At 37.3% G+C, this 13,852-nt stretch overlaps 1 protein-coding gene across 5 annotated transcripts in view; it reads left to right on the top strand.

Annotated features, from left to right (window-relative positions):
- Window positions 1–131: 131 nt before the first annotated feature.
- Kif20b (kinesin family member 20B) overlaps window positions 132–13,852 on the top strand; it is a 49,087-nt gene continuing 35,366 nt past the window's right edge. For 4 of the 5 annotated variants that reach the window (XM_013017228.1, XM_013017227.1, XM_013017226.1 and 1 more), the window contains exons 1-11: window positions 132–164; window positions 1,624–1,771; window positions 5,225–5,311; window positions 5,395–5,511; window positions 6,289–6,427; window positions 7,165–7,349; window positions 8,280–8,316; window positions 9,081–9,308; window positions 10,509–10,620; window positions 11,817–11,888; window positions 11,968–12,114. In XM_013017228.1, coding sequence (XP_012872682.1) covers window positions 1,625–1,771; window positions 5,225–5,311; window positions 5,395–5,511; window positions 6,289–6,427; window positions 7,165–7,349; window positions 8,280–8,316; window positions 9,081–9,308; window positions 10,509–10,620; window positions 11,817–11,888; window positions 11,968–12,114 — 1,271 coding nt within the window. In that variant the 5' untranslated portion in view covers window positions 132–164; window position 1,624. Of the gene's footprint in view, window positions 202–1,623; window positions 1,772–5,224; window positions 5,312–5,394; window positions 5,512–6,288; window positions 6,428–7,164; window positions 7,350–8,279; window positions 8,317–9,080; window positions 9,309–10,508; window positions 10,621–11,816; window positions 11,889–11,967; window positions 12,115–13,852 lie in introns of all 5 variants that reach the window. The other variant, XM_013017225.1, reaches the window with a different exon arrangement.

Here is a 13,852-nt window from a genome sequence, read left to right as displayed (position 1 = left end):
CGCGTCTTCCGGCAGCCGCGGGCGGCGCGAGCCACTGGGCCATCCCTGTTCGCTCCGGAAAGCCCCGCCCACTCCCAGAGTTCAGCGCGTGCCCTGCCGCCATTGTTTAAATTTGAAAACCGGAACAGCTCAGCGCGGTGGCGGCGGCGTCGGCGACGGTCCAGGTGAGGAGGTGACCCTCGCGAGAGGGCAGCGGAGGAGGTGGGGGGCTGCCCGTACGCCCGTGCTGAGGCCGGGGAAGTGGCTGTGGCAGTGTCAACGTTTCCTGACGGGGTTCGTGACTCCTGGAGCTGGGTTGGGGCGCGGCGGGCACCCCGCCCGGACCGCGTCGGGTTAGGGTTTAACCCGAGTCGGGCCTCCCCGCCCGCTTACGAGTTCGGGGCTTTTTACTTTATGTCTCCACCTTCCGTGAAGAACTGAACCCACGGGCGTGCGCGTTAGTACCTTTTCCAGCCAAGTGCTTGTAATGTTTTATAATCTTGTCGAAGAGCCAGGGGTCGTCTTTGCTACCTGGTTATTGTGCACCCAGGAGATTCTCTATCCAGCCTTGAGTGTTGACGTTACCTGTAAATTTACCTTTTAAGTTTAGTGATTTGATGTTATTCAGTTGTATTAGTAGAGTGATGCCTTGTTCCCTTTAAGACGTGTGCTGGAATGTAGTGTAAAGTGGACTACACCTGTGATCCCAGCTACTCTGGAGGTGTAAGAAAGATGATGGAGTGAAGCCAAAATAGGAGGGCCCGGGTTATAAGCCTGTCCTAACAGAAATGGGAGGCTATCTGAAAAAAAAAAACGAAAAATAAAAAGCCGAGCATCTGTAGCACTTGCAAGATGAAGACCCTGATTTTTAATTCCCAGTAACTCCCAAGTCCCCAGTATCTCCCAAAACAAAACAACAACAGAAACTAACCTGTGATGGGTGGGGCATTTCTTTATTGGATTCTGGGGATGGAATACAAAGCCTTAAACATTTTAGGCAAGTGTTGTGTAGGTATTGTTTAAAATATACTCATACATTATTTCATTTCTTACTTGCACTTGGAAAGATTGAATGTAAGAGAAGCATTTGTAATCCTTCTGGTGCAGGTACTAGGCGCTTGATCTCAGTAATTGGCACTCTTGCTTAGCCTTTTCACTCAAGCTAATACTCTACCACTTGAGTCAAACCTCCTCAGGTTAGGTGGAGATAAGAATCCTCAGAGTTTGTCCAGGTTGGCTTCACAGCCCCCTCAGTAGCTAACATTACAAATATAAGCCACAATATTCTGCAATATTCTTTAGAAGATACTGGATAATGAATAACTAAACTTCAGGCCATAATCTTTGATATCTGATAGGCTTTCAGACTGATGGTGAACGTTTCATCATAGATTATTTTATGAAATGTCTTTGGATGGATCTACCTATGGATTGATCATATGAATCATACTAGGCTGTGTTAGTTATTACTTAATTCAGAATGTATATGTATAATTTGGTCATTATTGTTATAAATGAAGCAGTATAATATTTTCCTTCTCTGAAGACTGGTTGTTTGAGGGAAAACAGGGGTCTATACTGTACACTTTTAAAGTTACGGCTGACTTTTTAAGCTTGTCTGAGGCATTGCTGCTGTTCTTACAGAATGGAATGTAATTTGAATCAAGATGGGGTGCCTAGACCGTCTTATATTTTTAGTGCTGACCCAGTTGCAAGGCCTTCGGAAATAAATTTTGATGGCATTAAGCTTGATCTCTCTCGTGAATTTTCCTTAGCTGCATCAAACACTCAAGTAAGTACAGTAAAACAAAAGTTTCATGTTGATTGTCATCAAAGGGAAATGTGTGCATGTCATTCAACTAAAAATTCTTAAGCTTTCTAGACTTAAGGCAAACTTGGATCTCAGTAAATTTTCCACGGAGCCCTAGGTCAAAAGAACTGGGTGCCGGTAGCTCACGCCTCTAATCCTAGCTACTCAGGAGGCTGAGATCTGAGGATCATAGTTCAAAGCCAGCCCAGACAGGAAAGTCCATGAGACTCTTATCTCCAATAAACGACTCAGAAAACTAGAAGTGGTGCTATGGCTCAAGTGGTAGAGCGCTCACCTTGAGCTGAAGAGCTGAGGGAGAGTGCCCAGGCCCAGAATTCAAGCCCCATGGCCGACAAAAAACAAACAAAAAAACAGAAAGAAATATGTAAGTATGTTTCAGGTCTTAGATTTAAATGTAGGTATCTATGCCCTCACTTACTTGGTAACCCTTTAAGGAAAAAAAAGTTAAATAAAAACATTTTAAAATTGCATTCCTCAGCAGTTGTACTTACTAATAGGATAGTCTTGTGACATTTTTATGATGATACTTGCTTTATTGTGGTGGATCTGAACTTGCAACATCTACAAAATAAGCCTTTCCTATGTTTGTGCATGTGCGTATACCTGCTTGCAGGTCTGGGGCTTGAAATTAGGACTTGAGCACTGTTCCTTGGCTTTTTTTACCAAAGCTGGCAATCTACCACTTGAGCTAAACCTACATTTCTGCCTTTTTGTTGGTTAACTAGGGATAAAAGTCTCTATGGACTTTCCTTCCTGGGCTGGCTTTGACCTGTGGTCTTCATATGTTAGTCTCCTGAGCATCTGGGATTGTAGGCTGAGCCACTGATGCCCACCTTTAGTTGTTATATTTATGTATATATATGTGTATATACATATATATATATATATATATTACATCTAATATATATAAATCAAGCTTCCCAGTTATTTTATCTAGAATTTTCTGCATCTTGTCCTGCAGACTTATGTTCAGATCTTAGCTTAATGCAGATAACAGCCTAGAAAGTGTCAGAAATGAAAAGTCATTTAGAATCATGAAGGTAGGTGGAGTTAGGATAGTAAATAAGATCCAAAACTTTAGGAGAATTCCCTTCTAGATAAGTGTGCAGCTAACCTGTAATCTCAAATTTTCATGGATGATGACTTTGTTACTATGTATTGTGCCTCAGTCTTTGGCCAGGGAACTTCCTAAAGATAGCACTTCTTAAATTCACTTTGGCTCAGGAAGGTCTAGCTATAGAATACAGTGGAGAGACAGCTTTAGGGTAGCACTAGTTTGGTGACTCTGTACTTGGGACCTTAAGAGTCCTTCCTTATTTTACCCTTCTTCTCTCTTCTCCCTTTGCCTCCCCTCCCCCACAAAGTATTGAGCGTTCACTGCTATATGAAGACTTTAAGTTTCTGTTCTGCCCTCACCCTTCAAAAGGTGGGAGATCCAATTATTCTGAGGTAACAGGGTAGTCACCTCCGCCAGTCCAGAGTACTACAAAGAGGATGACTACCTTGCACTCTGAAGAAGGTTTCTCATTAACCTTCAAGGAGACCAAGAAGTCCTGGGTAGACTAGACTGAGCCGCTTTCTCATCCATGGGAATGGCAGATGCAGAGATGAGGAAGATCAAGTTGAATAGCACACCTGGGAAAGGCACAAATTGGGGGCTATTGAGATTTTCTCTCCTTCCTTCCTTCCTTCCTTCCTTCCTTCCTTCCTTCCTTCCCTCTTCCCTCCCTCTTTCCCTCTCCCTTCCCCCCTCCCCCCCTTTCTTGCTTGCTTGCTTGCTGGTCCTGGGGGCTTGAACTTTGTCTGGGCACTGTTCCTGAGCCTCTTTGTGCTCAAGGCTAGTGCTCTACTACTTGAACCACAGCCACTTCTGGCCTTTTCTGAGTTGTTTATTGAAGATAAGAGTCTCATGGACTTACCTGCCTGGGCTGGCTTTGAACCACAATCCTAAGATCTCAGCCTCCTGAACAGCCAGGATTATAGATGTGAGCCACTGGTACCAGGCACAATTTTCTATTTACTTATCACATCAATTTTCGGTTAAGGTTTGCTTGCCTTTTTAAAAAAAAAATTGTCTTTAAGTAGTTGTACAAAGGAGGTGCCATATAACAAAGCACTTTATGAATACAGTGCTACTTGATCAGTGTTTAGACGTAGTTCTTTTTAAGACTTTTTCTTTAAAATTATTTTTTAAATAAAGTGCAGTAAACTAATTTCTTCCTCAATGAAAACAGAGACTCCCATAATAAAAAATTCTGTGTTAATCAGATTAGAATTTTATGGAAAAGGGCTTTTTGCAAACTTTATATGTAAATGTAATAGGTCCAGGAGATGTACTCTTGTAGTGTATTTTGATATTTTTTTTAAAAGACAACTATCTTTTGGGTTTGTCTTTAATCATACAAAATGGCTAAAAATAGAATAGTGGCTCGGTACAGAGCTGCAGGTCTGTAATTCCTGCACTTGGGAGGCTGAAGTAGGAGGACAGAGTGTTCAAGACCAGTTAGGCCTGTAGAGTGAGACTCCAAAAATCCCAAGAAACAAAACAAAATAGTGTCTGTTCACTTAGAAATAATCTCTGATTACCAAGTAATAATCAGTGATGTTAAAGAAAGATACTCTTATTTATACATGGTTTTTGAGCCTTTCAGCTCATCTCATAAGATTATCCTATATGTATACTAGTTATTGCAAATAAGGGAAACCATGGGACCTAAATTTCTTTGGGACTGGGTAACTTCACTTAATATGATTTTTTTCCAAGTCTTTCCATTTCCTAACAAATGGGGCAGTGCCCTTTTCTGATGGAAGCATAGAATTCCATTGTATATATGTACCACGTTTTCTTAATCTACTCATCTACTGAGCATATAAGATGATACTAAGTGAAATGAACTCCAAGATATGGACACAACAGGTCTGTCTTTATTGTTACTGTTTTAAATGTACCATGTGATTTTATTTTATTTTGTTTTTTGTTGTTTCCTTTGTATGCTCTTTTCCCTGTGGCATATCCCCTGTTGTCACTGTACTCGATTTTGATACCCTGCATCTTGTATATACATAATGTCTAATCTGGGGAGGAAAAGGGGAATAACAAAACGCTGAAACAAGGACTCAGGATGTCCTGTTGCAACAGAGAGAATCACAAGACAGTATATTGGAAATTTCAGTATATTACAACTTCAGGAGGCAGGAGATGTGTGTGGGAAAAGTTGGAGTATGGGAGTTGGGGGAGGGAAGGGATAGTGGGACAACAACAAAGAAGGGAAGAGGTAACAGTAGATTGCCAAGTAGTGTACTCATTGCCTTATTCATGTAACTGTAACCCCTCCATACAGCATCTCTTAACAATAAAATTTAAAAAAAGGAAGTCTCTGAAAAGCCATATTTTAAAAATATTTTCTCCTTTAGGAAAACAGTGTGGCATCTAAAGATTGTCTTCAAGTTTATCTTCGAATAAGACCATTTACAGAGTCAGAAAAAGAACATGAGTCTGAGGTTTGTGTTGAATTTACTTGGATTTTAGTATTTTTCTCTGATTAAACAGAAAATGTCATTATTTATTTGAGTTTTTGTTCTAGGGCTGTGTGCATGTTCTAGACTCACAGACTGTTCTGTTGAAAGATCCTCAAAGCATTCTTGGCCGGTTAAGTGAGAAAAATTCTGGACAGGTGGTACAGAAATTCAGTTTTTCCAAGGTGAGTACCCTATAAAGTAACTACCTTGTGAGACTGAATTTGGGGGGCTGAGAGGAAGGTGGTTGGGGATTGAACATAGCGCTTACCACTGAGGTGCACCTTTTCCTCTTCACCTACCTCCCTGCCCACCAATTTTTTTTTTAATGAGACTTGGCTTAGGTTATATTGCTATATAATTGTGTTTAATAATCAATAATTTGTGCTTATTGAGCTTAGATATTTGATACTGGTATTTTTTTTTGGGGGGGGGTGTCCAGTCGTGGGGCCTGAACTCTGGGCCTGGGTGCTGTCCCTTAGCTCTTCAGCTCAAGGCTAGCGCTCTACCACTTGAGCCACCGCGCCATTTCTAGCTTTTTTCTTTCTTTTTTTGCTTATCTGGTGCTGAGGAATCAATCCCAGGGCCTCAGGCATGCAAGGCAAGTGCTCTACCACTGAGCCACCTTTCCAGCCCCTATACTGGTATATTTTTAAGAGTAAGACTAATATCAGGGTTATAAGTACATAATTGGAAGTAAGTCTGCACTGTTTTTTTTTAATTTATTTAAAGATGTTCTTTTAAAAATGGGTGAAAATTTGATTGGCTGAGGGGGTGAGATTTCTATCTTGAAAACTTGCTGTGATTGATAGTTACCAATTAAGTATACTTTTAGTAGTGAAAATATATCTGCTTTGAAAATAAATTTTGTAAAACTAATGGTTAAAATCTGAGATAGGATGAAGCTCATTTGAATGTTAACGTCAGCTAAACTAAGACATGTCTTAAAAATGCTTCCTTAGGTTTTTGGACCAGCAACTTCCCAGAAAGAATTCTTTCAGGGTTGCATTATGCAGCCAGTAAAAGATCTCTTGAAAGGACAGAGTCGGCTGATTTTTACATATGGACTAACTAATTCAGGAAAAACATACACATTTCAAGGTAAATATTTTGGCTAGAAAAGAAAAAGAAACAAGAAGCAACAGTAGTCACTCAGATTAATTGTATATAGTTAGTTTTCTATTATCTGGGATATATTTTCTCTCAGTAAATTGGTGATTTTTTTTTAAATTTATTTATTTATTTTTTATATGTGAACATACTGTACAGAGGGGTTACAATTACATGGGCAGGATAATGCGTACATTTCTTACCAAGCATTGCAGCCTCCTCCTTTGGTTTACCCTTCACATCCCTTCCCAGCCTCCCCCCTCCCCCCTAAATTGGTGATTATTAAATCTGCATTGGTGTGTGTGTGTGTGTGTGTGTGTGTGTGTGTTCCAAGGCAAGTAATATATCACATAAACCATATCCCCAGTCCTTGCTGTTGGCTTTTAATTAATATTTTTATTTACTTTATACATATGAAAAGAAATACAGAATTGGTGTGATACATAGAATTAGTAGTCATGGATGAAATTATGTTTCATTTTGTGATTATGACATGATGTTTCATTTTGTGATTATGGTTGATTGAAAGTCTTAATATTATGGTCTAATCTGACTGTGGAATTTCAGGTTTTGCATCACACTGAAAGTAATATGTTACTAATATTTGGGAGATGGAGAACTGAGGAGTCCATTAAATTCTCTAACTTTAGTTCGTTGCTTATTGGGAATAAACAAAGGAGCTACTTTCCTACTATTCTGAGAGAATATAACATAACAATTCTTTTTAGGCACAGAAGAGAATATTGGCATTCTGCCTAGAACTTTGAATATTCTGTTTGATAGTCTTCAGGAAAGACTGTATATCAAGATGAACCTTAAACCACATAGGTCCAGAGAATACTTAAGGTTATCACCAGACCAAGAAAAAGAAGAAGGTTCTAGCAAAAGTGCTTTACTTCGACAAATTAAAGAGGTATGGAAGTGTTCTAATATGTAAACTATATAAATATTTTATAAACTCTTTCATCAACTATTTAGATTGTTTCAGTGAATATTGTGATGTGTTTTATTGTTGTTTCTCTTTTTAAGAAAAATATTTAACCTTCTAATAGTGGACAAATAAGGTACCTTCAGCACACAAATGTAAACAATCTCAAAGTCCATTTTGTCATAGAACCAGCATCGCACTTTCTGTTTTCTATTGTAAAAGTAATGTATATGAGCAAAATTGAATACAGAAAACGTGAGAAAACAAGTGAAAGTTTCTTAAACTTTAGTTTCCTAAAGTGAAAACCACTATTGACAAAAAACCACCATTAACCACCACCAACGTTCCAGACAATTTTATTTGTATAATACTTTATATAACTATTGTATAATATGTTCTATAAATGCATCTAATGTTCTTTTGTAAACTTAAATGTTTAATAAGAGAATAATAAGTGACTTTATGCCTGTTCAGTTACATAGCCATCACACATTTGTAAATAATTTTCAGTTATACCTGTAAAAAGTTACAAAATAACCTAAGTGTAGAGAAAAGAATAAAACTGGAATACATTTATATATTTACTAATTATCTCTTACTTGCAAAGGTTATGGGTTACTTTCTCACATTTCTTACTGACATTTAACTAGGGAAAATTACCATAAACCTACCAAATTGTGTTGATACAAGATTGTGATTTGCTTAGTGATTTATTTAGTGTACACATATGTGTATATGATATATATGTAATTTGTGTGTGTGTGTGTGTGTGTGTTACTAGGGCTTGAACTCGGCTTTGTGCTTACTAGGCAAATTCTACCATTTGGACCATACCTTTACCCTAGTGGGTAACTTATTTGGGTAACATTAACTTAAAATGTTTTAAAACCTTAGAAAATCTTCCTTGTTTTTTAGGTCACTGTGTATAATGACAGTTCTGATACTTCTTCTGGTAAGGTTTTTTTTTTCCTCACTTCAATTCGTTACTAAAAGAATGAATTTGAAAACTTTTATCTTTAAATTTCTCCTAGTGGTATAATTTCTGTTTTGGAGGACAGGGGGTTTTAATTCAGTCCTTCCTTTATAGACAGGTGATCCACTAAAGCCACGGGCTCCCAGCCCATGTCTTAATTTCAAAAGTGACATAGTATCTGGGTAATAATAACTTAACTATGCAAACTATCAATATCTAAAGTTTCATTTAAAGTAAATTTAAATAAACTTTTTACTAGTTATAACTTCCATGTTGAATTCAAGAGATGCTCTTTTCATCTTTGTCCTTTACATTTAATTTGTATTTGACACAGTATGTCTTCCAAAAGAAAGGAAGGATCAAATACTATTTATTTCTTACTTTGTCCAAAAAAGAGTGTTTACATTCAGAGAAAGGAACATTGGGCCTTGGGGTCTTATTCAGGCCAGTGAATTCATTTGGTATATAAACGGTATCCTTCTCATAAGCTTTGTAAGCTGCTCACTGGCCTCTGTATTGATAATTGTGTATGGTCTGAGAATGATGTAAGATCTAAATGGCCTTTGGCAGGAAAGAGGTTCCCCATCCCAGAGTAGATAATCAAAAAATGAAGAATAATGAGATTTTCAAATCTGTAAGTCTTGATCTGGACTTTTGTCTCATTTGTAATTAATTGCTTATTGTTTATGCTTATTGCTTTAGTTATGCTTACTCTTTTTCTCCCCTCTCTTTTTTTAAAATAGGAAGCTTAATGAACTCTTTGAACATCTCAGAATTTGAAGAATCCATGAAAGATTGTGAACAAACTAGCTTGAACATGGATAGTAATATAAAATTTTCAGTATGGGTTTCTTTTTTTGAGATTTACAATGAGTGTATTTATGATTTGTTTGTTCCTTTATCATCTAAATTCCAAAAGAGAAAGATGCTGCGCCTTTCACAAGATGTAAAGGGTTATTCTTTTATAAAAGGTACACTAAAGAATTATTTTAAATTTTATTGCTCAAAAACTTTCTTCGAGGCTTTCTGATAGCTATAGAAAAGGAAATACAAAATTAAATTTTTTACACCTGTTATTAGAATCAGGAGATTAAGAGATGTTTGTGCTCTGGAAATATGTTTTGACATGTTTATTGAATATGAAAGGATCTAGTTTGGTACTGTTTGCTTAACTATCATTGATTATTAGTAGTGAAAAGCTGAGTTTTTAATATGTTAATTTGCTATTTTGAATAGTATCCACATTTTTTTGACCATGAAATGTTTTTCTATAGTGGTGTATTTAACATTTTTTAAAGATAATTACGGTAAGAAATATATATATGCATATCATATGTATATGCATGTATAATTGTTACAGCCCAAAAGGTTAATTATATCTGCTCTGATTTTTTAAAAGATATTTGTACAGGGGCTGGGAAGGTGGCTCAATGTTAGAGTGCTTGCCTTGCGTGCATGAAGTCCTCAGTTTGATTCTTCAGCACCACATAAGCAGAAAAAGCCAGAAGTGGCGCTGTGGTAGAGCACTAGCCTTGAACTGAAGAGCTGAGGGACAGAGCACAGGCCCAGAGTTCAGGCCCTTGACTGACAAAAAAAAAAAAAAAAAGATAGTTGTACAAAATGCTAGTTATGACGAAATTTGCTTTCGTGGTTCACTAATAAATATAGTCTGTAAAGTCTTGTAACTAGGTAATTTTGTAGTGTAGTTTTCCTTATTAAAGTAATTGTCTTTCTTTCTTTATTCTTTTTTTCTTTGCCAGTACTTGGGTTTGAATGCAAGGCCTTGTGCTTGGTAGGCTGGCATTGAACCACTTGAGCCATATCTCCAGTTTCAACCTTACTTTTCTTCTAGTTGTTTTGGAGATGGAGTCTATCAAGCTTTATGGCTAGGCTAGCTTTGAACGTGTATTTTCCAGGTCTTAGCCTCTGGCTTCTTCTAAGAGGTTCTCATCTTCTCTTTGGTAGTCTGCTGAAGAGTATATGTTTGTATAACTTAAATAGTAAACATTATAATCCCATTTGTTGCTCCTCTTTGTGAGTATGGAATAGCCTAATTAGTTGACTTCACCTTCAGTGTGTTGTTAGAAGGAAGATGTTATATGTTACTGGGAAAATAACTTCAAAGAGTATATTTTTTGTAAACTGGTATGTGTCCTGTTTATTTTTTAAAGATCTACAGTGGGTTCAAGTGTCTGATTCCAAAGAAGCATATAGACTTTTAAAGTTAGGAATAAAGCACCAGAGTGTTGCCTTCACAAAACTGAACAGTTCTTCTAGTAGAAGGTAAGACATAAACCTTGTGGAGTAATCCTGCAGCACCTGGGGTCTTCTATACTAATTTAAATACAACTTTAAAGTGGACTTTTAAAAAAGGTCTCTGATAGGCTAAATGTGTTCATAGGCATAAAATCCTATAGGTTGAAGAATACTAAATGTAATATTGTCAGTTCTATATGCATATATCCCCCTGCTCAGTGGCATCAGGATTCGAACTCAGGCCTTTCTTTGTTAAGCATGTACTCACCATTTGAATGACCAGGCCCTTTTTTTTCTTTTAGTTATTTTTCACATAGAGTCTTAAACTTTTTTTGTGGGACCAGTCTTTTATAAGTCTTCTTTACATGTACTGAAATGACAATGGATGCTGCCATGCTTAGCTTATCTGTTGAGATGAGAGTTTTGCTAACTTTTGCCTGGGCTAGCCTCATACTGATCCTCCAGATCTCTGCCTTTGGGATAGATAGGATTAACAGTACTATTTCTTAACAATGGATTCATTAATTTTCTTTATTTTGGTATTTGGCTCATTTTTGGATTTGCTTAGCATAGTGGCCATTTCTTACCATCTTCTTCCCCCTCCCCCCCTGACCCCCCAATACACATAGTTTATCCATAATCTCAAGGGATTAAGGAAGGATGTTTTGATGAGAGGTTTTTCAGGGATGGAAGACAAAGGGAATAAGTTTCAGCAGATAAACTTTTTAAACACCTTCAATGTTTTAAAATACTGAAATACTCAGTACTCATTTAGACACAGAATATTCAATACTCAGTTGGACACAGAATGATACTTGAGCCAGATAATACTATATATAAGCAATACAATGTTTTGCTATAGGTACATCTTCAATAAACATTAGCTATACCTAATTCTATTATGTGTAATAATGCATTGTTTATAAGAAAATTCGTATTATAAATGAAATTTATATCAGGAATTAAAATGTCAAGAGGAGAGGATGTAAAGAATTTGAGCCAAGCAAAAGATTAGAAAATAGTTCTAGTAACTAGTTGGGTACATAGGTGACAGTGGTTATACTGTTGATGTATCTGCCAGCATGTTGGAAAATACAGCAGTGTGGATTAGAGCTAATACTAGAATATAAATTTAGGTCCATATAAGGGCCTATATTTCCTATTTAGAATACAAACTTAAAAATGGACAATCATAACATTTGATCTTTGTGTATTTCTTTTAGTCACAGCATATTTACTATTAGAGTATTACAGATTGAAGATTCTGAAGTGCCTCGTGTGATTAGAGTCAGTGAGTAAGTTGAGCATTCTTTAAATTGTCATTATTTGAATATTTTGAATAATTTTACAGTAATTTTTATTCTTTTTACCTAGATTGTCTTTATGTGATCTTGCTGGTTCTGAACGAAGCATGAAGACACAAAATGAAGGTGAAAGGTTAAGAGAGACTGGAAATATCAACACTTCTTTACTGACTCTGGGAAAATGTATAAATGTTTTGAAGAACAGTGAGAAATCAAAGTAAGTGTTACTAACAAAAGTATCATGGTTTTTAACTTGCAGCTTTGCCCAGCTTGCAAAATGCTTTTTAAAGCCTCTACTTTTGTAATAACTAGATTATGCTAAAAGTAGCTAGAGATCTTTCTCAGATTTTTAAACATTTTTTCAAAAAGCCAGTTGGTAGCAGAGATGCATGAGGTAAACTCAGTATTTTCTATAGCAAATATTCACTAGTGGATAACTTAGAAAACAAGTGTTTTATAATGCTTTTTACTATCTGAAACCACCTCGTTTATTTTTTTGTCAGTCTGAGGGTTTTAAGTTCAGGGCCCAAAGCTTGTTTGACTGGTGCTCTACCATTTGAGTCACAACTCCAGCCTGGTTTCTTACTGGTTAGTTGGAGATGAAGTCTCATGAACTTTTCCGCTATTCTGGCTTCAAACCAAGATCTTCTGTATCTTAGTCTCCTGAATAGTTAGGACTATATACCTGAACTACTTGCACTTGGCTTAAAGCTACTTTATTCTTGATTCATACATTGTGTGTTTCTTTTTGCTATATGTGATCAATTTTTGCATTATATAACATTTTAGGCTAAGCTGGCTGGATCCTTTTGTTCTACCCAAATAGAAATTGTGTGTAGACAAGGGGAAGCCTTTCTAATTATTATGGACACTAGTATGTATTCTAAGTAGTGAAATTGACAAGTGAAGTCATCCTTGGGCCGTAGATCAGATAGTGGGAGGGTCTTCAGGCCTTTGGATTCAGCCCGAAGGTTCTTGACAGCTAAAGCATTGGCATATGGTTTGGACCGAAGACCTGACAGCTAGGGAAAAACAGAGTATGGGGCTTTACTTATTAAACGGCTGTAGCAATGGGAGGGGGTCTTTTTGTCAATGGCATTAAGTGTTATAGCTCTTTGTAAAGACAGTAAAGGCTACAAATTTCCATTGCCCACTAATTGTCTCTGTTGCCTTTTGAAGCCTGCCACTGTTCCTCCTGTCAGTTTTGTCTGGACTATTCTGCTTGCTGTTCTCAACTGCTACTTCTTGTCTGCTGTCAGGGCAGCTTCCCCTTTGCTACCACTGCTTCTTAATCTTTGTGTAACTAGCTTAGCAAAGGTAGGCAAGACCACTAGAAAGAATGTTATTATTGAGGGGGACAGCCAGGAGCAATGTAACTCTTTAGCTGCTCACTTAGTGAACTGAGCAGCCTGCTTACAAAGCCAGGAGGAAGAGACAAAGGTTTGTTAGCACCATTCCTGTCAGTTCCCTCATATCTACACAAGTCATATTATAATCTGTCATGCAGATGAAGTATTATATTGTATATTGTGTTTGCACCAATCACAAGATTTCTTTTGGGCTAAAACCCAGGTGTGCTATTTCTTCCCACCTTCAAGTGGCAGTTAAGCAGTAGTCTTCCTTTCAAATAGAGCACCTTTCCAAAGGGTATTAAGTCAGGCAGCAAACATAGGGTCCCTGGCTAATGTATTGATAAAGATGCTGATTTAAAGTTTTTTGGGCCACATAGTTAGACTGAGTTCTGATAACCAGGAAGTTCATCTGGCAGGAAAAGGCCTCTCAGCAAAAGTAGAAATGACCATGTGATGATCTTGTGTCAGGGAATCTTAGTTTGAGGTTATTCAATGTTTATAGGGAGTCTGAGCACAGCATCACAACACATTTGGGCATAAACCGATGCTCATTTGTTGCAGAAGCTACAACATTAGTCAATCTGTCCATCAGAGTTCCGGCTA

The sequence above is a fragment of the Dipodomys ordii genome, unplaced genomic scaffold, assembly GCF_000151885.1.
Source record: "Dipodomys ordii isolate 6190 unplaced genomic scaffold, Dord_2.0 Scaffold34, whole genome shotgun sequence".
Classification (NCBI taxonomy): Eukaryota; Metazoa; Chordata; class Mammalia; order Rodentia; family Heteromyidae; genus Dipodomys; species Dipodomys ordii.
The sequence above is the reverse complement of the archived record's forward strand: the minus strand, read 5'-3'. Positions and strand labels throughout refer to the sequence as shown.